The 26,777-nt window shown below is 35.3% G+C and overlaps 1 protein-coding gene across 1 annotated transcript in view; it reads right to left on the bottom strand.

Moving 5' to 3' along the window:
* Nucleotides 1–26,777, bottom strand: part of LOC149090010 (T-box transcription factor TBX20-like) — a 116,504-nt gene that overhangs the window by 77,054 nt on the left and 12,673 nt on the right. Inside the window, exon 2 of the mRNA XM_089231909.1 lies at nucleotides 5,654–6,026. Coding sequence (XP_089088035.1) covers nucleotides 5,654–6,026 — 373 coding nt within the window. The remainder of the gene's footprint in view (nucleotides 1–5,653; nucleotides 6,027–26,777) is intronic.

The following is a 26,777-nucleotide window of genomic DNA, read 5'->3' as shown; positions in this document are numbered from 1 at the left end:
CAGTAATTAGCCAACTAAATTGCATCTTTGATTAGTGATATCCCGCATTTAGGGTGGCCATTTCCAGCATTTTCCTTGATGTATGCCGGACCTAAATATAAAGGTACAATTTTTGTTTGAACCCAATATGTATATTTTATTAATACTAATTACAACAAATGAATACTTTTTCATTCAGTTAGAACAGAATTATCAAGTCTGCCTGCGGACCACCTATGCCATCGTCGCTTACCAGTGGAGATTCGTGGACCATAGGTTGAGAAACACTGTTATAGTTATCAGAGACACGCACAAGCTATCAGAAATTTCTCTTTGGACAAATTGAACATGAAAAAAAAAATCCCATAATCAGTTGACCCCAGATTCATTGAGGGTTCTTGTGGGGATTCGATGTCAGTGTTGTCCCACAGCCATAGACCCTCGAGCAAAATAATATTATGGGGGGGGGGGGAGGGGGCCCGTGCTTGTAGATGGAAGCAACAGCTTACATATTTACCTACTCTTGCAAATTATTCTACCAGATCTCATCATGTACTCCTATTGACACCAGGCTCAGGGTTATGCCTGGATGATCTCATCCGTTAAGATAGCCCTGATTCTACGCTGAGCAATTTTAGTGGCATTGGGGGGGGGGGGGGCTCTCTTTTAACCTAGCTGGATTGTACTTGTATCCCAATTTACATATTTATTGTCAAAAAACATACTATTAAATCTCATTAACGTAGGGTCTTCTTGGGCTGTGTACGTTCTGTGGAAGTTCTGCTTCATTTTGAAACTAGTCGTACTTTTCCACATTATATTTCACTTGAAAAAAATCTTTTCTTTATTTTTAGATTTAGATTTCTTTAATAATTTTTTTTTTCACGTATGAGTATGTGAATTTGTAGCTAGCAGCTTAGAAACCTGTCATGGCTCTCTTTCAACTTGATTTTCAACCGTGGCCCCCCTTGGAGTATCCCAAGACCGCAAGGTGGTCATATAGACCTCAGGTTGAGAAACACCGCATTAAAGTATCGAATCTCTTGAAAGTCTTCTCATTATCTTCATTACAAACCTCCACAACGTGTAGATAACTTCATACTTAGACAAAAAATAGAATTCATATATCTTTTGTCTATAGTAATTCACACCAAGAAAAAAACTACTCAGAACAAAGGGTCTATTTCCAACACCCATAATGAGGAAAAATCGAATCATTACCAACACCAACTAGGCCAATTTTCGAGTGACATAACAGTAACCAATAAACACAGGATATTAAAAACACTATCAATAATAACCACTAAAACAATATCGGCGTTAAATTTTACACGTACAAAAATAACGATTCCACAATTTAAATGCAAATACACTCTCATTGCCATTGATGAAAAAAAAGTAGTGTTCTCCAGTACACAAAGAACACTTATACTGTATTTTTTTTTACAGCTCGATATTTTTTTATGTCCCTAACTTAAGCTTAAAAAAATAAGAAAGAAAGAAGCGTATCTTTGTTCTGAACCACACGCAAAGTTGTTTTTCAAACTTGGCATGTTATTTCGATCCCAATTTAAAAAAAGCACGCGATCTCAGTCCTCCATTTCTACAAGGCCTGCGTACATACGTACGTATATATTTAAAATATCTCTTAAGAGATACAGAGAAAGAGAGGATCGGGTGGCGCGTTGGGCAAGAGATTCATTCATACAACAGTTCAACGTATCATGCGGCATTTGAAACACGCACCTTCTTAAGAAGAATCTAAGAGGTGAGATTGTGTTATACACCACTGCACGGAATACATGCATTTAACATCCAGTAGAGTAAAACATACAGAAAAAAAAAATGGAAAGACATGAGAGAGAAACAAAAGTTTTTTTTTTTAACGAAATAATTTTTTTCTTATCTTATTATTACGCAGCTGCCTTTTCTCTCCTCCCTTCCTTACTTCATATAACACGCATATTATATATCCACCATTTAATTTTCTTAAGAAAATACATACATAAAAAAACGAAAGAGATAAAGAGGAGAGATGGAGATAATAATGAATGATAATATTAAAAAAAATATATTTTATTATTTTTTTTTATGTATCGCAATTAGTAGATCTTGTTTTTCCTTATTAGTGGGAAGAAAACTGTGTTTCTTCAAAAAATAAAATTTCGTGTAAAAAACAAAAATAGAGAAAGAGAGCGCGAGATTTTTGTGCGTTGAAATGATTGGTGTAGCGTGGTAATTCCTTTCTTTCTCCCTTTTCAAGAGAAGTTGTTATAACCGAGCAGAAATAAAAAAAAACAACAATGAAATAGCCTTTTTATATGGCTTGAAGGAGGGGGGAGTAAAGAAGGGTTGTTTTATTTCAAATGAGGTAAAAAGAAAAATGCATAATAAGGAGGTGTTTCAAGTTATTGCTACGTTGAGTGGGCGAAACAAATGAAAAACGCTCGAATAAAAAGCGTAACTGCTTTTTACGCACCTTCTAGGTTTTTTTCCTTCCCTGGTTTTATTCAATTACCAGGTGAATAAATTCTTTTTTTTTTCAGTTATTCCTTATTATTTTAGTGGCAACGTATATTTTTGAATAGGTAATTTTTGTTTATGAAGTCCCATAAAAATTTTATTCCAGGATTTTACGTAACTCGGTAAAGATAGGTTACGTAAATTCGGTTGTGGTCTGTGGTCTACTGTATCAAAGTCTGCGACTTTCCTTCAAATCGAGCACAACTCCGATCTTATCGAAATGTTTGTGACTGCAGGATTGAACACGGATTCCAAATTTCTACGGGAATTTTAAATATCTTTCGGTATCCCATTGTTTAATCTGGAAGCATTTAAATTCCTTAAGGCGACTGCCTTAACGAAGGCACCTAAGGCGACTGCCCTCCTTCGGAGTAATTTTTTTTTTTAAAAAGTCATTTTGGATGGAACGCGCGTAATTTGGTTTGCATATGTTATAAAATTAAACAAATGAATGTCATGAATATTTTGGCAAAAAAATTTTATTGCTAATTATCTATGTAATATTGGCATATTTTTAGAAGCCTACTTCTGATTGTAGTACTACTATCTACATTGCACACTAAGAGCTACTGCTTGACTGCTTGTATCAACATGTTCTTCACACAGATTATTGCTATGAAATTTTTCTTTGCAATGAGATAAAGTTTTAGAACAGTATGAGAAATTTTTGAGATATGTTTGTATACGGGAAAAAATACAATTTTTTTTTCGTTAAAAATACTTAGTTTTTAGTTCATTGTACAGTCAGAACTGCTAAAAATACAGTGGGAAAATTTCAGAGATATTTTAAAAAATTCTTCAGATGTTGCATGACATTACATTCATGAAGGGAAAAAGCAAAAATCGTCATATAAAAAGATTCTATTTTCATATTTTATCAATCAGAGCTATTATTTTCAAATTAACATTAACGTCATTTTACTTAATTGGCAATAACTTCGTTTTGCTAGTTATTATAGAGATGAACATGAAACAGTTTTGGATTCTAGAATAACTGCTCTTTCTAATGAACAAATGAAAACTATTTCGAAAATTTCGACTAAATTCATCATTCGAAGGAGGGCAGTCGCCTTAAGAATGACACGCATGGATCACACAAGGAGTCTCACAGGGCTGCAGCGTAGGGGCTCGGAAGATCGTCGTCATATTTTAAAAGAATTTTTTGCGAGAATTTCACTCGAAAATTGATATTAGGGACCATGCTGAAAGTGCCTTGAGGACCCCGCTCAGAGACGAGGGTCATGGTGATTAGCCAGTTATGATTAAGCAGGAGAAAACATGCAGGATAGTCCGGAGAACCTGATTCGTTTTAAACAATCAAAGGAGCTTAAGTTAAAAATTAAATATTTTTTTATTATTCATTAATTTTATTTTTGTTAAACTGTTGCTCCTAAACTTTTAAATTGAATTTGTAAATTTTTTTATATCTGTGCTTGCACTGAATTTTGAGGAGTCCAAAAATCTCAATTTGTTTTCAAAAATATATGCATACAATAGCCATTATTTTGGTTCTTTGTTTAGCCAATAGAGGGCGCTAACTTCCCTAATGAAAAGTAAAAGTGTAAGGTATTGTGATCGTTGTAATTAAATATAATTTTCACGTCATTTTTTTTTTATGTCTGACTTATTCAAAAAGTTTCATTAATGTTGTTCCTTTTTTCCATCAGTTTTCGATACGCAAGCTATGCTAACGTTGTAAAATGGCAATCGAACTGTTTTCCGCATAATCGGGTATTGTGTGCTGGAATCGTTGATCAGGGCCGCAACTGGGGGGGGGGGTTGCAGGAGGGTCTGGTACCCCGGGCGCCGGACTATGGGTGCGCAAATTTCACTCTTTAACTTCTTGAACATTATGATGGGCGCCAAAATGCGTGCATGCGTGCTTGCCCGGCTGACCTAGTGGCGGCCCTGTCGTTGATATCTGACTAAGAGGGGCCGAATGTAGCCTACTGTATATAAAAAACTGTTGAAGATACAGACAAATGGCTTAACATTTAAAAGAGAAGGTTTCAAAGTTTGTTTTTAGCTCCATTCATTTTACTTCCATTTTTCGTAACATCCATATTGGCTCGGCGTCACTAAAGGTGCGCATGTAGAAATTTCTTAGCAAGTGAAAAATAGAAAGAAAAAAAAAAACTTTGAAATCTTTTCTTTGAAGTTCTTCAAGCGCCGTTTGTCTATCTTTAATAGATTTTTTAAAACATTTTTTTTTTCAAAACAGGTCAGAACCTCTGGACCGCCTTTAATAATTCACTATGCGTGGACTGACACATGTCTTATGGATTTAATGATCCATCCATCCAATATATGGGACCATAAATTCCAGGTTCGGAGGCAGTTTACCGATTTTTTATTGTCATTTGGTTTCATGATCAAAATTTGAAATGACATACGTTTCTGAATTTGAATGTTTCGGTTTGAATTCTGGTTTTGAGAACGAATGCATTTGGCGTATCTTCCATTATCTTTTGGCTAGGGAAATTCAACCTTTTCTGAATCGCAAACACCATCTAAGGCAGTCATCAGAAGAATAATAATCATATGGAAACTTTGAGATGTGCTCAAATTCATATCGGCATAATGCTGATTCATTTGATGAAATTTAAATGGGAGTGATTAGTTCGAATGTGAATCAATATCGCGTTAGTAAAAAAAAAAATTGGGGGGGGGGGGGTGGTGGTGCATGTGTGATGTAGCAGTAGTAGGTAGGGCCTCCAAAAAATGGCTCGGGGATCCATGATGTTCTTAAGTCAGCCACCTAGTTGGGCAATTTGCCTGTTGTGGCGTTGTATTTGTATTTCCACTATAATTTTCTTTCAAAACGGAACATTTTCAACATTTAAATGTAGATAACTCCCTTGAGCGTTGATCAAGAGAGACATAGTATTTAAATATTTTCCTACCATTCCTATATGCTACGTGTTATGACATTTTCTACTTTTGTAAAGAAAACTTCTACTGTAAATTTTAGGAAAAGTGGAAATGTTCCCTTTTGTAAATAAGCCTTTCAGTTTTTTGTTCGATTAACTTGTAGAAATGTGTAATCGAATGTGTATCAAATAAAAATTGAGAAAGAAAATGGCGTATCATGATCATGAGTGAAATAATCTGTTTTATACGCACAGTTTTTCAATGAAATTAAGGTCTTTACCTGCCGGTCTTTGTTATGATCATCTCGGTTCCGAGGCCATGGAATTTTTCCCACAGATCTTTAGTTTCGAGATGAGCGTCTATAGTGAGTAGATCATCACAGTTACACTTCCCAACTATCGGCGGAGTTTTCTCTCCTTTGTCTTTCTTGCTGGACTTGCGGTTCGAACTTTTCGATGTCGGTTCGACCTGAGACGACGAGTCATCGGCACTGTCCTTACTCGATTCGAAAGCTTCGTCCGCAACACCACACGATTTTGACAGTTTTTCGTCCTCGATCAGGAGGTCACTGTCCGAATTGTGGCCTGATGTCGGGTATCTCGAAGCTGGAGACAGCAGCGGCAGTGGACTCGACGTCCTCTCGACGAGTTTTGCTGGAAAAGAAAGGAATAAGATAATTAATATATGAAATACTTCGCTTAAATACAGTATCAAATAATACGGATGGGATTGATGGTATAGAACATATGTTCTAATTTTTATGTTTGTCTTATAACTTTTAAATAATTTACCGCATTCCCCCCACATTAGCATACTTGCCGCAAAAATCGAGGGACACCAGCTTTTGGGGTCTACTACTTCACCAAACACCAGCTCTGGCTATATCGCAATATTGCAATTTACTGCTGTTAATGAGATGGGTTGGAAATGAAGGCGCTATCTATCGGTGGTCATTCGTTATATATAGGGAATATGTCTTATCTATATCCCTCTCGGGTTTGAACCTCGGACCGTGACGACAACCTTCACGGTGGTAGACTAGCATCTTACCACCACGCCACTCGGGCAACTTGGCTGACAGTGTTTTATCCGCACAATGGTCACCACAATGAAAATTATGGACGCCCCAATAACTGGAAAATAAGCAGATATGAGCTGTCAATCCCACACCCTGCATTTTATAGGGCTCTAATTTGCATATATCTAGTTATTTGCTTTCGTGTAATGCCCTCTATTAGAAAAAATTTGAACTAATTTTTTTTCTGTACCGAAAAATCCCCCTTCGTATTTTCGCAAACCGCATTCAAATATGCTGTTATTCTTTTAAGCATGGTTTGCGAAACGAAAACTGAAACTTATGGACTGAAAATCTCTTGGAGGAAAACAATTCCCCTTAAATGAAAATTATCAAAAGGATTTATTATAAACACTATTACTCATTATCCAAGTTTTTAGGCCGTTAGAGCCACCTCTTTTTGAGGCGAAACTAGCTCGTTCATAGATTGTTGTAAATACTGTAGTTTTTTGCTTTGTCGGTGAAAATCAATCGAACCAGTTTGCGTGTAATTTGAAAATCGTATGTTCCCAATTACAAAGGCTAACTGAAGTGACATCATCTCAGTTCAAAAATATGATCTCGTACTAAGTGTAATATATTTTTCATAATTAGATTCTATCAGGACCGAAATTCCTATTTCTTGACAATTCAAGCAAAAAATGTCTATAACCTTGCATTTTAGAGAAAAATACAATGTGTGAAGGAGACATATTGCTGTGTATTCTTCAACAATAATAGAAAAGTAAGGTTGGTTATTCATTGACATTTTTAAGCGATTCAAATCTATGAACCTTATTTTAACGTGTATAAGGAACCCCTCATATTTTGGGCCTAAAATTAGGAAAAACGTTAGAAAGATAATACTATCCATGTACAAGAAATCCCCTCCTATTTTTGGGACCCAATTTTTGGCAAGAAAGGGCTCCCTACACATGTTAAAATACTGGTAAATCTTATAAATACAGTGTTTCTTGAAGTGCAACATCCCATACTTATTTAAGTATTGACAATAATTTTTTTTGTTATTTTATAACATTCGGGGTACCTCATTTGCTTAATATAACCCTAAAAACATTTTCTCTCCACTTTCTATGCATGTTAATTAAAGGATTAACAAGTTTGACGATACGATGAAAAGTCCATCTGCACCGCATGTGACCATCCTACGAAGATTGGATTCAGTTTGAAGCACAGTAAAACCCTTCTTTTGTGGACAATGGTGGAACAAAAAATACGCCCGTAAAAGAGGGATGACCGTTAACCAGGGGTTTGAGATGCATACTTTTATTATACAAGCGAAATTACTATTTGGTCGTAAAAGAGGGGGGGGGGGTCCATCAAAAGAAGTTTTACTGTATTGAGGAATGCTCCAATGAAGTTACGAGGGCGTTCGTTTGCAACCACTGTCAAACCTTTGGGCACGCACTCTTGACCGCTCACACAACGTACTCTTTTCCGCCTTGTCGGGTAAGACGCACTCGAAAAATTTTTTTAAAGCTAATTTGTAACTCATTCGTTTATGACGTTACTGCTTCAAGTCTTCTTCCCTTATTGTTAATTTAATACACTATGCATTATAAAATTTTTAAGACTTCATCTCTTCGAGTTTCATTTTTATAATAAAACGTCCATTAGGTGCGTACCCTCACCCATCAAATTTCACGTAACATCGAAGTTATCAACGATAAAAATTTCACACGTGTACATGATAATTTTCCATCCTCTAAAAACACTGAAAATTACTTTGTCTCTTATTATAACTGTCTTCATTCAATAGCTTGAACAACATCAAATTTTCTGACAGGCAAAACAAAATACAGATAAGAAAAAAAGGTATATTAGTGCCGACAGGATAAGTGATCGCCTTGTCCTCATAGCGGTATAAAATAGAGAAAAAAAACCGTTTTGTAGCACGGCTTAATTAGCGGCATTGTTTCCCCGGAAAGCCTTAATACTTCTCTAGGCCCATTGTATACGGAATGAACACGTTGTCTCTGGAACACTGGATCACTATAAGGCTGGGTTTTTTTTTTTTTGTACGTAATCATCTTTCATCCCCCTGAAAAACTTCTATGAGACCGCTTGTTAATTTCATCTCTACGAAAATAACAATAATAATGAAAAAGAAAAGGTAAAGATTTCTTCATAGTGTTGTAGACATTATGATGATGAAGTCTAAGCTTATTATTGTTTTCCTGAGATGAAAAAGAGGAAAAGACTTGTTTTCATTATTTTGCGGTCACTTTTATTGTTGTTTTTTCTTATTAGAATATCCCTTTAGGCATAATATTTCTTCGGCAATTATTATATCCCTTCAGCTATTGTCTTAATCTTTTAACTTGTGGCTTTCAACAACGAGAGCGTCAAGTACAGGGCCAGGTCAAAGGAACAAAAGAAAAACTTGTTATAATAGATTTTTGTTTCTCTTTTACCTCCTCTTCTTTTTCTGTTAATCATTTTATTTTTACAGAAATTTAAGCAGAAAGTCCAAGTCTTAAATGGGTCTTAAGATCTTCAAATTATATGAGGGGCTTGATAAAATGAGGGAAATTTTTTGACGTGAAATTCGTCTTTTAAATCGCTTGACGATACTGGGAGCATTCGCAAAAAGTTGCGTGACCGAATTGTTCAAAACACTCATATCTCAGGAAGCACCTAACGCAAGTCAAAAGCAATGGTATCGTCCGATGCACACGGTAAAGGTGCATCCAATGATATCACTCCGAACGCAGACATCTTTAACTACGAATAAAGTCTAGGTAGATATTTTGAGATACGAATGAAGCTGAGGTGGATATTTTCAGCAGCGACTGGAGCGGAGGTAGACATTCAGCTGCGAATAAATTCGAGCGGACACTATTAGCTGCGAATTGAATGAATTCAGACATCTTCAACTTCGAATTTAGGAAAAAAGAAATGTTTTCAGCTGCAAATGAGGTCTAGGTCAGCTGCGAATAAAGCCGAGGCAGTCATATTCAGCTTCGAATTCAGTGGAGGCTGACATCATGAGCTGTGAATAAAGCTGAGACAGACACCTTCAGCTGCGAATGTCGCGTGGAGGCAAACACCATCAGGTTCGTTGAATCACCCCGTATTTTACGGAACGGATTGATCCCCCCCCCCCTGATTTTTGGGCTCTTGGGAAGGGTGATCACCCCCATCGCCCCCCCCCCCGGATCCGCGTATGGTTGCTGCCATCTACTTTTCAAAGTATGTGTGAGGTGTCTGATAGTTGACTATTACTCACTGATAGTTCGGAAAGCATTTGCTTTAAATCAGCGGGTTTTTAATAAGTTTATAGTGTACAAAACATACTTTCTTGAAGATGATTTAATAAGTTTTATTGATGTCATTTGATTTCTCATCGAATAAATGTTAGCCTCTTTATCCACACCTACATAGGTACGAGTTCCGAAACATCCCATCATCATCTACGCCTGATTTAGAGCTTCATGGGAAATGAGGTTCGAGGTTTGAATTTTCCACGGTTTCAGCAACACTAAACATATTAATTGCTCTATTTTTCATTAAGATAAGTCTTCGCGTGTAATTTCTACGTGAGACGCGGAGAAACAAAAACCTGGTCTCTTAACACGGTTCTGGGATGACAGGATGAATAATACGGCACTAAGCTCGATTCCCACAGCGGGTTGTAAGTTTAATTATGAAAAATTTGTCGCGGCGTGTCACGCGGACGCCTTAAAACGAAGCGCCTTCGTTTGAACGGAACGAGGCGTAAATTAGGGTCCTTTTAATATTTTCTTCTCTCGTGATCGTTCACAGCGATGGCGCTTTACTTTTAACTGCTGAGAAGCTTCCAGTAATTTAATAACGCTGTAGTACCTACCTGCAGCAATATAGTTTCATCTCAAATATTCCTGCAATGATTTATGTTTTCTGTAAGATGAAATCAATTTCGTTGCTGAAAGAAGTTTAAAATCTTGACGTTTAATTTTTTGGTAATTGATTTTTTTCTTGCCAAAGTTCTAACGATATCTTTTAAAGAGATTATGAATCGCTTCAGACGTCGCTTTGTTTTTTGTCTTGGCTTATCTTGCTGCCAATTTTTACTTGGATTAAATGGCGTCTTCAAAAGCAATGATTTATTCAAATAACGTTGTCTTTTCACATGGGTTTTTTTATACGAGGAGCTTATTTTCAAAATTGAACATTTCCACTTTTTTTCCGAAATGCACTTTTTAACGGTTTATGTGAATCTCTGGGATAAGCTCTGTCATATTATGCAACCGGGATTATTCAAACGAATACATTTTTGGTAGTGATTGCAATGTATACTTTGTTTCTATCAAGGGAACATATCCATATTTTTCATATAGTTCGATATTTTTTCTTCTCTCGATGACGGACCTCTCAATAACGGACTCCCATGCGACCGAGAATTTTGTTCGCTAACAAGGAGTGTCCGTTAATGAATAGTAAGATACAGTGTCCCGTCGATGCAATTCAAAATTCTGTCAGTCATTGGAGGTGACCGCTAACGGGAGTGTACGTTATGAGAGGTTCCACTGTGGAATGATCGTGTTTCTTATGTTAGTGACAAGAGGGCAGTAAGGGTATCTTCCTGGGCTAGATAAAACCTCCTGGAGTAAATAAGTAAAAATTTCTAAGTTTATTTAGAAGAAATTCTAATTCTCTAGATTTGACCAGCTCAAATTTTGATCAAAAAGGTAATATTTCCATTAATTTTTCTTTAAAAATGGAACATTTCCGAAATTCAAATATTGATAGCTCTCTGGAATGTTGATCAGGAAACATAATATTTCAATAATCTTCTAGCATTCCTATAAGCTACCCGTTGGGCTATTTCCTACTTTTGTAACTTTTTTACTTCTACTGTAAACTTAGCAAAAGTGGAAATGTTCCCTTTTAAAAATAAGCTTCTCATGTGTTATCCGTAATACTTGTGTTACCTTTCGGTACATTAATAAAGATGTAGATATGAATGTATTTTTTTTAATGCAGAAAAAGGATTGAATTTCATGTTTTTACATGTGTGTTCTGATTTTTATGATATATTTGGAGTTTACGTGAACTCTCAAATGAACTCAGCTTTATGAAGTGTAGAATGAAAAATAATTTAATATTATGGAAAATATTTTTTTCAAGGAATTATTTTGGGAATATGCTTTAAACATGAGTATGGAATTTAAGTAACTTCCACACACACACAGAAACAGTTTTTTTTTCCACATTATTAAAAAACATTTTATGATGAAGTTACAAATTATTCTGTCGGTAAGTTGGTAAGTTTTTTAAGCAATATTTCCGTCAAACAAAGTTTTTTGAAAAGTATCTTTCATTAAATCTGCCCTAATAATAATTATATAGTTTAATAATTATAACATATAGCTTCGAACATATTTTTTTTCGTTGAATCATCCTTACGTTATTCCAACAATTATCTTATACTGTATTATTAAATTATAGATCATTAAAATGAGAAAACGGTTATTCCTAAGCATTGAAATAATATTTTTCACTCATGAAACGGCGAAAAAAAACTCGTATTATTGTGTAATGAAAACTATAGTCCTAATAATTGCTTCGAACTTGTGTTGCCAAAAAAAAAACAAAAAAAAAACTCCTAATGCTAGTGATGACGATTAAGTTCCAACAACGTTTAAATGAAAATAATTTTGGAACAACAATGCTCTCTTCAGGAATTCCTGCAAGCAAAGCTTCTGATGGAAAGCAAACTTTCTAAATGATAAGCTAGATAATAGAGTATTTCAAACAATGAGTTTTGAAGACTTCAATTGTTGTTCACAGAATCTTCACATATCAAGCAGTGTCGTTACAAATACAAATACAAAAAACAAAGGCCACAACAGTGCCCATAAAAATTATTGATGTCAAATGTATCTACAATACAGCAACCCCAAGTAAGAGCAATTATCACGAAAACACTAATACGTATATGAAATATAACGCACTGCCCATAAAAAAAATTATGTCTGTCTTATTGTAACAACGCTTAAACAATTGCGTTTAACAATGTTCTTGGTAACAATGTGTTCCAACAATGTTTCCAGCAAACAACAGTCTTGAAATAATGCCGGTGGATCATGTTTTACAAGAGAAAATGCTTGACAAAAACATTTTTGTGATTTTTCTTCGATGTTTCACCAGTTGCACACGAATTTTATAACAGAACTATGTTAATTTAGGAGATCGGCTTGAGATGTATTTGAAATTTTTGAATCAAAATGTCCCTCTCAAGAATCACGCATAAATAATCGAGAGATTCTGAAAAAATATCAGTTGTGAAAAACTAATTGAGTCCGTAGGGAATTGGAAATGATGTTTGATAACTACGCATTTCAAAAGAATATAATGCAAAAAAACGAGCTGAAAACATTTCAAGTTCTACAGCAGTTATGTCAGCACTACGAAAGCAAGTAGTTTATCAGAAAATTATTGTTATGATTTATTGTTTTCTGTCCGTCTCATGACATTCCTGCAAGGTCAGGCGCATTGAACCATGCAGGAATACAAACAATCATTTCAGATTGTATATGGAAGTTCGATGCTCTCGACTTCTTTCCCGATCGTTTTCCACGATAAAAGCTATTAAAAATGTTTTAAAAGCTTACCTGGATAATAAAAATTAATTTTCTTGAGTGAACGAAAAATAGGGATCATCTTCCCTGAAAACGGCTAAAAAAATATAAATAACTCATAAATACCGGAAATGTTTTTCTCTGTACTTAATCATACTCGGGCAACACCTTCTTTTGTGTAATATTTTCTTGTCCCGAACCGAATTTTCATTGTTATTGAAATTTTAATGATTGTTTGATTTCAGGAGGGAAATTATTAATAAAATTGAATGGTATTTTTCCACCTAATGGTTTTTGTTTCTTCGTGTGAAGATGAACCTTGAGAAATATTTCGAAGATATAAACGAAACATTTTGTGTATGGGAAGATGAAAAAAAAGCCCCATAATTTACTTTACTCTTCCTGTTCCCATTATTGTTATCTGTTCAAAAAAAAAAACATTCCTTTTAAAAGCTTTGTTTCTCATTTAATGATGTTTCTCGCGTTCACAATCTTGTTCTCGTTCGAGGTTTTGTTCATGTTCATTCATCCTAACGTGTAATGAATATTCATGAATTTTTATTTCTTGTTCTGAAGATTCTTTGAAATTTTTTTCCTTTATTTTTTCCGGAAGAAAACCCATCTTCTTCTCTTATAACAACACCCAATCCTCTTAGTAGAAGTCTACGAAATATTAATAATGATAACGTAACTGGGTGTGAGGAATTTCAAAAATTTTTACTTTACCCGGGATTTATTTCGATTCTTTTTCTTAAACGGGGTAAAAAGAAAACAATTAACAAAATAAAAAAAGGTACTCTAAAATTATATTCAGTTATGTTTTGCATATGAGAGGTAATTAGATTCAAAAAACTGCTTGAAATTAGTTTATTTTATCTAGAGCTACAGTCTTCGTTGCTATTTTTGGGTAAACTTGAAGAAATTATACATCATATAAAAATAATTATGCAATAATTATTGCTTATGGTTGATGCATATATTCATATATATGTTGTGATATTTCATCCTATTATTTCTATTTTCAAAATTTCCCTCTTTTGCAATGTCTACAAGCAAAGTCTCAGTCAACAATGTCTACAGACAAAGCTCTCTGCAACAATCTATAAACAACTATGTCTATACTACAGACAAAGCTCTCGACAACAATGTCTGCAAACGGATTCTTTCTAACAATGCGTACCAGTGAAACTTTCGTCAACACACACACACAAAAGACTCGTCAGTGTTTACTAATATAATCAAAGCTTTCTTTAACCTGCCCATAAACATAGCTATCTTCAACAATGTCTATAGACAAGACACCATAGGCGTGTACGCAGAATTTTCTCGAGGGGGCTTTCCGATTTTTTTTTCCTTCTGGGGAGTTTACGTTATTCCTGCAAAATAACACTATAATCTTGGCGTAAAAGGGGGGTTAGAATCCTAAAGCTCCCCTTTGCGTACGCCAATGCAAGACACATACACACATAAAGTGTTCTTCGATGGTGTCTGAAAACAATTATTTTCCTTAAGTGAACGAAAACAAAGTACTTTTCAACAACTTTAATGATTAAATCATTAAACAATATTTACGAGCAGGGCATTTTTCAACAATATTAACGACGAAAGCTCTCACTAAAAAGAATGCCTCCGCTAAACAATGTTTTTGATAATAATGCGTTTCATACAATGATTTTCAACTTTTGACAATATTAGGCTACGTATCAAACAGTTCCTTTTCTTTAAGAATCCAAAAGAGCATGCTTTAAAAAAAAAACTCTTCCTAAACAATGCTCTAATGTGTTTGGCAACAGCACGATTCGAAGAACTCTTTCGAAATGATAACTAGGAAAATATACGGTATTATTTAGTGATTTTATTTATAGACCATGGGTTATAAGAATGCTGTAGAATAATAAAATCCAAAGAAATTACAGATTCAAATCAACTATTATTGACCAAAACCATAGATACATTTGTTTAAAAGGCTCTCGATCAAGCGAGGGACAGGCTACTAGCCATTATTATTTATTTAATTTATTTGATATTTTGGATATATGAAACCGATTAGTAGCAATGTGTAAAAATTGCATGAATGTTGTAAATTAGAATAAAAGAACAGTAACAGTCACCAATTATTTCGTTTACGTTAATCCTAATTACAATAAATAGTGAATTCCAAACACTTCCTAAAAACCTTTTTCAGCAAAACGAACTATCTAAAAAAAATCAGAAACAGATTTTTAAGTAAACTTTAGACGGGAGGAAAAAAAATTAAATTTTGAATTAATTAACAAAAGCCGTTGATAATCCTCTTAATTTAAGAATATTTTATTAATTGAAATAATCTTTACTAAAACATTTTTTTCAGTATTTAAAACCCATGTTTTTAATAGATCTTTTTTTGAAACTTATTCATTATGTCAAAACTCGGGGTGGGGGGGGGGGGGAATTTACACCCAGTGAGACATTTTTGACAATTTCGAAATCATGTAATTTTTCTTTTCTTTTGTTACTTTCCATGCTGACACTAAAAACGTGTCCTGCTAATGTGACATTTGAAGGGAGTTCGAAAATACGATGGGGGGAATAAAAAAAACGCATTTTTCTTAAGAGGAAAAATAATAAAGTAAAATACGATTTAGAGAGAGAGAATATAAAGGTGAATCCAAATACATATAGAAAAAAAAAAAAACAAGAAATGATCGTAAAACACACGATATTTTTTTTTATTACATTTCTACGAAAATATTGTAGTGTTTTTTGACAGTTGTTAGCCGTAATCCCGGACACCTTCCTTCACAATTTTTATTTTTACCATCTTCCTGCAAGTTCTTCTTTTGCTTTTATTATTACCTTCTGACTTGCAAACAACCCACGGACAAAAAAATAATAATAAAATACAAAATAAAATAAAGGAGACAAGACAGGACGCACACTTCTCGTTAGTACATACGATACCGTTTCCAATTCAACCATTGTAACAAAAAAAATAACATAATAAAATAAAAATTGACAGCTGTCACCGTGAGATGGCGCTAGCAGCAGGGGACGGGGGTACTCTTGCCATTTTTTTTTATTTTATTTTTTTTGCTATTTTGCTGCCAACCCATCCAATTTAATCCCGCTGGATACCTTCCTCTATACGCCCCGCCGTGTATAGACCACACACGGCATTTTGGAACAGAAATTGCAAAAAAAAAAAAAAAAATGTGAGTGTGTGGTGGCAATTTTGCCACTTCTTGTGAGGCGAGTCATTCAACGAGCAAGTGGCGTTATTAAAAAAAATGATAAATATATAAGTAAATAATAATAATAAAAAAAAGAGGTGTCGTGTTTTGACTAATTGGCTTTGAGCTACCGGCTCTCAACGTTGTTCCAGATACGAGACAGTTTGAAAAGATGGTCCTTCATTCATATAATGGAATATACTATACGGATATACGTGTGTGTGGCGTGTCTTAATAATCAAATGAGCGAGAAAACCCTTTACTGACCTGGAATTTTGAATGATGGCTATGATTTGATACATTGCCGCGAGTGCCTTATTTGTAAAAGTTCGCTGTGAAAGAAGAATGTCGTGAATATGTCATTATAAAGATGTATAAAATAATTATTTACGTCTAAAGGCTGTCTTGGATCATTTCGTGGCATGGGGACCGAAATTTTTTTGTTTTGTATGCGAGCTAGCCCCTTTTCAACTTTTCTGAAAAGTGTCTTTTAGCCGAAAAATATGGGATGAAAATGTGCGATAAAAAAATAAAGTGAAATATAGAAAAGTAGGAAATATTATATATTTTAAAAAACTAAAACTAAAAAATAAATAAAAATTCTCTATGATTTGGAATTTCCTGTTGGACTCCTGTCATATCTCTGGGTCCGGGGTCTGTTGGCCTACCATTATAACACAAATTTTAGATCGATATCAATATAAAATTTTCCCATTAAAAAAACAACTGAATGAGGTACTGTATGTATTTCAAGTTAATTTTGACTTTTTTATAAACATTTTTATAGAATCTTACAGATACTATATGATAGAGATTCTACAATAATTTTCCATCTGTATTTTGAAGCGTGATTTTAGCATTTTTTAAAATGTAAAATAACTGCCTTTTCGATAAACACAATCTTTTGAATAAAATCATGAGATAATTGTTAACAATGTCTACAGACAAAGCTCTCTTCAATGGTGTAGAAACAAAGCACATTTCGACGGGACTGGAGACAAAGCTCTCCACAACAATGTCTACAAACTTCTCTACTACAACAACAAACGGATATATACGCAGAGCCGTCTTAAGAGCATCATGGCCACCGGGCCAATTGGTTTTTCTGAGGCCCTACTTAGAAAAGTATCGAAAAATTCAATTGGTCCTTATTTTTGTGAGGCCCCCGGACCCATGCGTTAAGACGGCACTGTATATACGTGTGTGTGGGGTGGGTCTTAATAATCGAATGAGCGAGAAAACCCTTTGCTGACCTGGAATTTCGAATGATGAATATTATTTGATGCATTGCCGTGAGTGTCTTATTTGTACAAGTTCGGAATCTATAAAATAAGAATCTCATAAATATTGTTAAATTTAAGTCAGAAATGCCGTATTAACGAATTTAGGGGCATGGAGGTTCCTACAAAAATGTTACAAACAACGTTCAACTTTGTTTGACGTTCTACGACAATGGTCCACATACAAAGATTTCTAGAACAAATTTTTTTAAACAAAACTTTCTACAACAAATGTCTATAAACAAAGCTTTCTAGAACAATTTCTACATACAGATTTTCTTTAACCAAGTCCACAGACAAAGCTCTTTTCAACATGGTGTAAAACAAAACTTTTCTCGATAGGCCTGAAGACAATGGCCGCAACAAATCCCTTAAACAGAACTTTCGACAAGAAAAGTTTCTAGACAGAGTTTTCGACATCAAATGTTTTTCAACAGTTTTCAACAACAAATTTTTTTAAAGAAACCCTCTACAACAAATATTTCTAAATAGAGCTTTCCACAACAATGCCGGCAGACAAAGCTCTCCACAATAATATCTACAGGCAAAGTTCTCTACAACAAATGTTTTCAAGTAAAAGTTATAGTGCTAAAACTTCAAGCAAAATAAAAGTAAGTAATGTTTCATATAATTTCTTAATTTGACCACCAATTAAAAAAAAATTATATATTAATAACAGTTTGTAGTTGTCTTCATCACGAACACGGTGATTTTCCTCCAATTTTTTAAATTTTATTTAAAAAAAAGCGAATACATTTCTCCCATTTTTTCCGTGAGTTTTTTTCCTCATCCAAGCACGTGAGTTCAATATTTTGGCGAGACGTTTCATCTACCTTCCATCATACTTTCTAACAAGCAATTGTAATTCGGTAAGTGGTTTTTCGAGTGGCCGCAGAATAGGCCGCGTGGGCCGATTATTACCATCTCGGGTTGGAGCCACGAACACGCATACATTACACCTATTACTCCCCTCTCTCCCTCCCCCCCCCCCCGCACTCCGGCCTATCTCACACCACTTAAAAAGCAAAAAAGCCAAATTTCGAAATCACGACATTGCAATTCGGTGACATTAGCATTCGCTGGGCCGTCAATTCAGTCAGTCAATCAGCTTGCATATATTCGACTCTTTTTCTTTTTTTTTCCAGGTCCATCCACTCACTGCATTTAAAAGCAAATCGTACGTAATTATATGTGCTGCAGCGGGGCCTAGTAGTCGAAAAAAACAACAAAAAAAAAATTGCAAGCGACGGTAGTTACAGCCAGTAGCAGCTCCTCCCTTTTAAACACGTTTAGACATTAAGAATAACTAATGGGCCTCCCAGGAAACTTATCTGACAAGGACGAAGAAATTAATATGACAGCCAAAACAATTTAATTAGCGCGCTTAGGAAAATAAAATAAAATATGCTACTGTGCATATGGGTGATGGGGAGAAGAGAGAAAAGCTGATGGTTGTTTTATAACGAGCCTAAAAAGTTTTTCAAGGAAATGACTTTCAACTTTATATATATCTTATATTCCCCCCCACTTCGTCATTTCAGCATTCGTAATAAGTTACATAGAATTTTTTTAAGGCACCTTTCCTTAAGGAATAAAATGAAAATTATGTGCATGCTATTTGCACCAAGTTCTTGGCTTTCATATCTCGAAAAAGCTACGCTCCGTACAAATTCCATCAGCATTGACGCAATAGACGTAATTTAAGCTAGCCTGTATTTTCAGTAACAATACTTTGTTGCGGTGTTTCTTAACCTTTTTTGTGTGCCAATGGCTCCCTTTGGACAATATTTTCTTTCCAATGTGTTATCCAGGATTCCTTATCCCCAAACCCCTTTTTTGACTAATTTAAAGTGAACAAAAACTTAGGGTGATTCTAAATTCATGGAACAAAACGTAAGAGGTGATATAAGACACCTATAAAACAAAAGTTTTTTTGTCATAGATTGTATGGTCGAATCGCAATAGCAAAAGCGGTAGAGGGTGTTTTTATCGAGTCCACTTCACCAAAAGAAAATAACATATTTTGCTGCAATAGGTGCAATCAATCATTCGAGGTTGCATGGTATTGTAATGTGGTTGGCTTTCTTATGGCCAACCTGGGTAACGTAAATATTCTACCACAAGTCATTATGTTATAGTAAATGTGATAAATCCGGTTATTACGCATAATTTCCGAGCATTTTCGTAACTTCGATAAATTTCCCTAAATCACTTTACCGGTGATTATGCATAGTACCCAAGCACCGTTGGTAAGTTTGATAAATACTAAAAATATCACTTTTACCTGTGATTTTGCATAATGCCAAAGCATCGCGGCGTTGGTAAACATGATAAATCACACTATATACTATAATCGTACGATATATTATACATTCATACATGTAATGTATCATTATGTCGGGGTATGATCGTAAAATTTGTTATTATTATATCGTTGTCCGACAATATTAATCGCACATACTAGACTACTTTGGAATTTCTTTACATTAATTATATTCACCTATTGCACTAGTGTATTATGCACAATCACACATAAGGGCGTTAAATTTCAACTATTCATCAAATTTACCAACGACATCCGGTTATTATGCATAATTTCCGATAAAGTGATAATTTTTTTAGTGTTTATCAGATTTATCAACGACGCTTGAGTATTATGCATATTCGCTGGATAAATTTACCGTATAATAACAGGTTATTATTTATAATATAACAGGTTATCATATGTATAATAACCGATTTATCATATGTACCGTAACAATTATATAGCTTGATCATTGTTTGGCGCAGCACAATCTTGATGGTCTTTGCACCAATAAAAAATAAACTCCAATCTGATCCGATGGAGCATTGGCACCCCCCCCCTCCCGAATGGTTGACAGAATATATCGCAGAAAATCCGTCGGAAAAATATGATATTGGTTATATTGGTTTTTGGCGAAGTGTTGTTGAGCATTATCTAAAAGCACCCTCTATCGCGTTTTCTATTGCGATTCGACCGCACATTCTATGATCAAAAATGCTTGCGGTGGTATGTCTCTTATGGTTTGTCCCTTGAATTTAGAACCACCTTGTAGATAAGGTCGATTTCCTGGCCCCTGGATTAAAGGATTAAATCGCAGAGTATTTTGTCTTCTTACAGGATTCTATGTAACGCTGTCTGTGTGAACATCATATCGCTCTACAGGCAAAATAATTTTCTAGAACACCCCTTACTCAGCTTACATATTTGCGCGCTCATTTTCGAAAATCATACCAATGTACCCAGATCATGAACGCTTCCTATGTTTCATATGAGGCCTCCCCCCTTCCTGGGCATGTCTGGATAAGTCCACGGGTTGTGATCGACCCGGTTCTATGGACAGTTCTGGTGGATTCTGAAAGTACGGTAGTCTTATATTTTCCCACCGTATTTAACTTGAAAGATTCATTTCTCTTAACATCTGATTTTTTCCATATCTGTCTGCGCTCATCCCTCTCCCTAACCACCTGACATGGCTAAATTTGATTTTCACCCGTAGCCTCCTTAACATATCCCACGACTGCAGGGGTCATATGGCCCCGGGTTAAGAGTCATTGCATTAATATACAGTCCCCAACAGGAAAGAACCCAGCAAAGTAGCCAAAAATGTGAGCTAACAGAAAATAAAAATGTGTAACAGTGTAATACAAATGAGTATAGGCTTATTGAAAACATAATAATTTTATACATGTTCAGAGAGAAATCTACAAAAAATTTGAACATACCATACGCTGGAATGTACAGTATTTTTATACATTTACCACTCTATTTAGAGAAGATCTCCGCTCGACACCATACTAGAGATTTGTAATTGATTATTGCTGATGTGTATCTTTTTGTCTCAAATTTGAAACTCTCCGTACCACATGGTCGAAATGTTCAAAATCCTCTCTACGCACCTAGAATATTTTTATCTTAATATCAACATGACCATCAAAGGAATGGACACCGGCCTTATATAGTCAAGCCCACGAATTAATGAACCAGGCTGGACGGATAGTTTTCGTTCTTTGAATCTGGGTCGATATGATTAGAAATACATTGATTTAAAATATCATTTAGTTGGGTTTCGACATCTCAAATCGAGACTGTATTTAGATCATATTTCGTTAATTTAACACAATAAATTAATTAAAAGCCCTCCAAGAATACTGATGTAAGAGGGCCCCGCGCAAAGATGTAGGGCAATACATATCGTTCATTACATCTTCGTTGTTCAAGAGACAATAGGTTTAAAAGTTCAAGCCTTTTTGTAGCTCATCCCCGTAATTCAATTAACACGCTTATAAACCTTCTCTGAACATTCTCAATCGATTCGATACCTCTCTCTCTACAAAAGACGAAAACAATACATCAGCCCTAAATTTCATACTAACAGTATGATTTCTCTGAATTTCAAAATTTAAATCCCATAAGGAAAAAAAACTAAGGAAAAATTCATATTTCAAATTGTTTCTTAATTTCCGGAGACGTAATCCGTCATTTCTAAGGAAATAAAAAGCTGGAAGGAATTAGCATTTATATAAGCTCATAAGCGAGACGGATTCCGATCGATTCCCTTCGAAATTATCCGCGTAATTTCTTCCTGGAAATGAATTTAATTCTCGTTTCGTGACTGAAATTTCCTTAGCTGTTTCATTTATGAATAAAACCTCATTTGTGTGTGTGTCGGAAGACTTTATTTGATCCTCTATCGTGTGTGTTTCGAATCATTTTCTTGGGTAGGGATCAGAGAAATTTTACGATGGATATTCATCATCCAAGAGTAAAGAATTCCAATCTGTGATGTTATTTACGTATTAATTTGAAAGCTTGATTAATTAGTTTGAAGGTAATTGGGTCTATGTAATTTTTATTATAAAATATACTGTTACCTATGTATCTATGTATGCATGCACCTTGTACCTTTTTTTTTTTTTTTGACAGCATCCGTTTGTATTATTAATGCATAAGTGATTCCTATATATAAATGTTGTGCCTGTTTTATCGATAAAACTATATTGAACATAATAATGAAATTGTGTATGATTTCCAACCAGCGTGTCTCAAAAAACTGGGAAATCGGTGAGGGGATCCGTGAAGCAGTCTATTACAAATTTCCAAGAGTTCCGCTAACGTATACGCTTCGGGGAAATTCATAATCTAAAAATCCATCAATCTAGTAGGTACATATCAATTTGTGGATAATCCTTTTCAGAATGTTATTAATTCAAATTGTTTGAAATCTTTGATGCTAAAAGTAGGGATGGTCATATCCTTGGTAAGTCCCTGAGCCGGGATCCTTGGTAAGGCCCCAAGTCAAGATTTCTCACAGGGTCCTTTTTAGTAAATGTGTAATATGGAAAAACAGAAGTAATAAAGTGCCCCCGGATATATAAGGACTTTGTCACGCTTCCCTCCCCCTCCTTCCCTTATGGCTGGAAAATTAGACCAAATTATACACAGTCGAATTACATTATTTTGTGACACGTACATAAACTGCGTATAGCTAATAAAGTAAGGCAAGAGTTCCGAGTGGGCTTGATGCGAATATATAAGGGGTGAGATACAGGTCTACTATCCATTATTTTCTGGCTTTCATGTCTTGTATCGTACATGCAACTCGTAAAAATTCTTCTGTGCAATTACTAACGAATCGGTACATGCTGGAAAATGTGTTCTGAATGTCTTTGTGTCCCTAACGTATTTATGTAGTCAGAGTTTTTGCTAGTGCTGCTATCCAACTTCCATATTTTGAAGTGAAGAAGGTAAATTCTTGGATTCTTCAACAGTTTTTGAATATGATAGCCTGCTCTTTGCGAAGAGACTCCATATCATATACCAGGAGTCTTCAAACTTCCAGTCACGCCGCCCAAAAGTAAAATTTCCATGAAGCCCTAAGGCCAATCTGTCATACCAAGGGCTAAGGGTCCAAATCATCTGTGGCCAACAAGTCATGCTACGATATTTAGATTCACACATTGGAGTCTTAATGGTCCCGAATGAGACCCATCGGTTTGACTAAGGGTCAAACTGGTCACACTATATATTATTTGAGGACTTCATTTATTTTTTAGATTACTTTTTCATCAAAATGAATTTACACATTCATTCTAAAAATTTGCCCATCAGTTATGAAATTATTTTATGAATATATTCGCTGCCTATTCGCCAGCGAGCCTCAGAAAAAAGTTTCGTGGGCTACATATGGTCAGCGGGTCATTGCATTGAACACCCATGTATGTACAAACGATTTTCATGCGGCATTTTCTTCATCTCTTATTCAAAAAAAACCACATAGAATTTTAATTTATACAAATACAGAGATCGCAACAGGCAAAATTCTCAAAATGGTGGCTGAAAAAAGATGCCCATAGAAATGTGTATGCCAAATATAACCAGACAGCTACTCAATGTAAGGATATATCACGAAAGAAAAACTAATTAGTTCAGTAATACTATATAATACACTGCCCATAAAAAAGATTATGGTTGTTTTATCTAAGTATGCTAGCTTCACAATTTATCCCACTATATTTATTGTGTGCCAATTTTTTAAAAGTGCCAATTGTGTTAAAATTCCCTACCCCCCATTTATTATTTTATTATTCAACCATTATTAACAACCATTCCATCTATTCCATTTATTAACAACCCTGTTAGTGAAAAACTCCCTGCGACACCATAACCTGAAATTGTTCTTTACTAAAAAATACTGGTGTTCCCTTGTCGATGCAATTGATTGACTGCGTATAATAACCATCCTATCCATCCCGTTGAAAATTTTAAACACTTCGATCATATCCCCCCTCTACACCTGAGTTCCTCCAATGTAAACATGTTCAAGAAATCAAGTCTTTCTTCATTGCTCAAGCTTTGCGTGCCAACAAGAGTACGTACGTGTAGCTCTTCTGTGCACCCCCTCAACCAAGTCTATGTCCCTCTGTAAGTATGGTCTCAAAAACCTTAAGCGGGGTTTTCCTACGATCAGGTTTTTCGCCCCGCGCGAGTGTGTAAACTGAATTGGACCATTTCGCGTTGGCAGAAACGTGTTACATAATCACGCTACGCGTTTGTGTTTTTCCTAGCTTGGCGCATCAGCTCGGGGAGGCTATATAATATATGGACCTGGCATTAACTATTCTCTCGTCTGCATGATCAGGGGTTTGAAGGGGGAGGGAAAGAAAAAACAACAAAAATGAAGACAAGCGGCCGTTTCGGTGAAACGCGCAGCGCACGACGCATTTCACTCCTCCAGGAGCATCCACCAATCACCCCCGACGTAAAGCGCTGTCATGAGCCGTATATCTCTCTGTAGGAAAACAGTCATACTGCTTTTCTTACTGGTGAGTGGACGGCGTGTCGCGCTGGGCGATTCACGTTGCGAACGGCACAGAAAACCTGCTCCTATTAAAACCCGGCTTAACGGCATACTCCAGTGCAGGACAGACTAAGCTCGGAAAAGCAGAAGAATGCCTTTTTTTTAGGTGAATATTTGAAACGAAATCTTCACAAGATCTTATTCTATTTAACAAATATCACATATGGATTGATTTTCAATTTTATCTTACAACTGGAATGAACGTATTCTAAAAAATCAAGATTTAATGATGAGATTTTCGTACGAAATGATTCGGGAAAGAATTGAATACATTTCTCATCGATCCAGTTGATAAATTTTTGTCCTTCGAGATTCTGGTGACATGGAAAGTAATGCATTGCAAAATGTGGGAAATTCGGAAAATGAAAGGGAGGAGAAACCTTATCCCATAAAGCAGTGTCCCCCCCCCCCCACCATTTGTATTCTTTTACCATATTATCCAAGATCGCACAGTCTGTCGCACAAAGGTGATTGGGTGGTAATCAAAGCGTGTATAATCTCAGCTTCTGTTTACCTACAAATGCCAAACCTACAACCTGAAAGGCAGCAGAAAGAAAGGACGGGGATAGCAAAACTCACCTACAGAGAATGAAGCTCATTGGAGCACGAATGGACAGCAGATGCCGGATAATAGATCTTTTGACAAACTATGGGTTTTATTATGTAACTGCTTTTTATTAATACGAAGACTGAAGAAAAAGCTATAGACATTAAACAAAAAGACTAAAATTTCGATTTCAGTAGCCAGTATCCATGAAACAAATACTGTATATACAGAGTGATTCAGAAAATATGGGAAAAACTTCAAGAGGTGGTAGTACACACAAAAAAAAATTTCATCAAAGAGAAAAAAGAGTCTTTTATTCACTGTGACGCAGATTTGCATACAGTTTCTTCTTCTTCCCCAAGTTTGCGGAGCGGCCGTTTCGAAACGCGCTAGAGCGTTTGCGTTTCATGTTAGACCATGCATTCTTTGATGACAATTGTTTGTACTATCACCTCTTAAAGTTTTTCCCCATCTTTTCTGAATCACCCTGCATAAATAAATGTTCAATAAAAATTTTCAATTGAGAAAATTACAAAGCTAACTGCGAATGTGAGTCCCCTTAATCTCAATATCAGGTGAAAAATTGGTGATAAATCTCTCAAATGACCTTTCTTTCTTGTTATGATGTGGTCATCTTTAGTATGTGAGGGGTAAATGCAATGTTTAGGATATCAATCAAACTCGGTTATAACGACGATTATTATAAATATTTTGCTACGAGTACAATGTCAATAAGTGAAGTTCGCGTCCGATTTGCATGGAAAACAACGTTAATGCTGCTCGTTTATAACATCAACGAAAACTCAACGGACAACATTTTTTACCACTTTTGTTTTAAGTTATATGACGTTTTCACCAGAAATTAATTTTGTGCTCAACACATACAAGTTTGAGATTCGCTTTCTTCTATGGATAAAACTACATTTTTTCCATGATATTGTCAATCAGTCAAGCAGTGTGGAAACTCATTGATTCTTTTTTTAGTATTCATATCAAGGGCACGAGTATGTCTAACTCTCCAGGGATCAATCAAAACTCTGTCTGATCAATGCATTCATTCATTCTTTGAGCTTTCGAATTTGCAGGAAACATTTTTCGTTTAGACAAACTTCTGGAATTTACTTCAGATCCTATTTTAACGGGGGTAAAAGAAAGAAATACTTATCATTACTATCAAAAATTCAAATTTTATAGGTTTGTTCCGTGCCTATATGTGCGAATATCTATCTCGGCCCTCGAGCAGCTTTGTTTAATTCTGAATGACTGTATTAATACATTTTCAGACTTTTTTGCATATCTTATTATCATCTGATGTAGTATATCTGAAACCAGTATTTTAAAACTTCAA

Source organism: Pholcus phalangioides, unplaced genomic scaffold, assembly GCF_987345545.1.
Source record: "Pholcus phalangioides strain wild (caught in Gottingen) unplaced genomic scaffold, Ppha-v1.0 ptg000001l_1, whole genome shotgun sequence".
NCBI lineage: Eukaryota > Metazoa > Arthropoda > Arachnida > Araneae > Pholcidae > Pholcus > Pholcus phalangioides.
The sequence above is the reverse complement of the archived record's forward strand: the minus strand, read 5'-3'. Positions and strand labels throughout refer to the sequence as shown.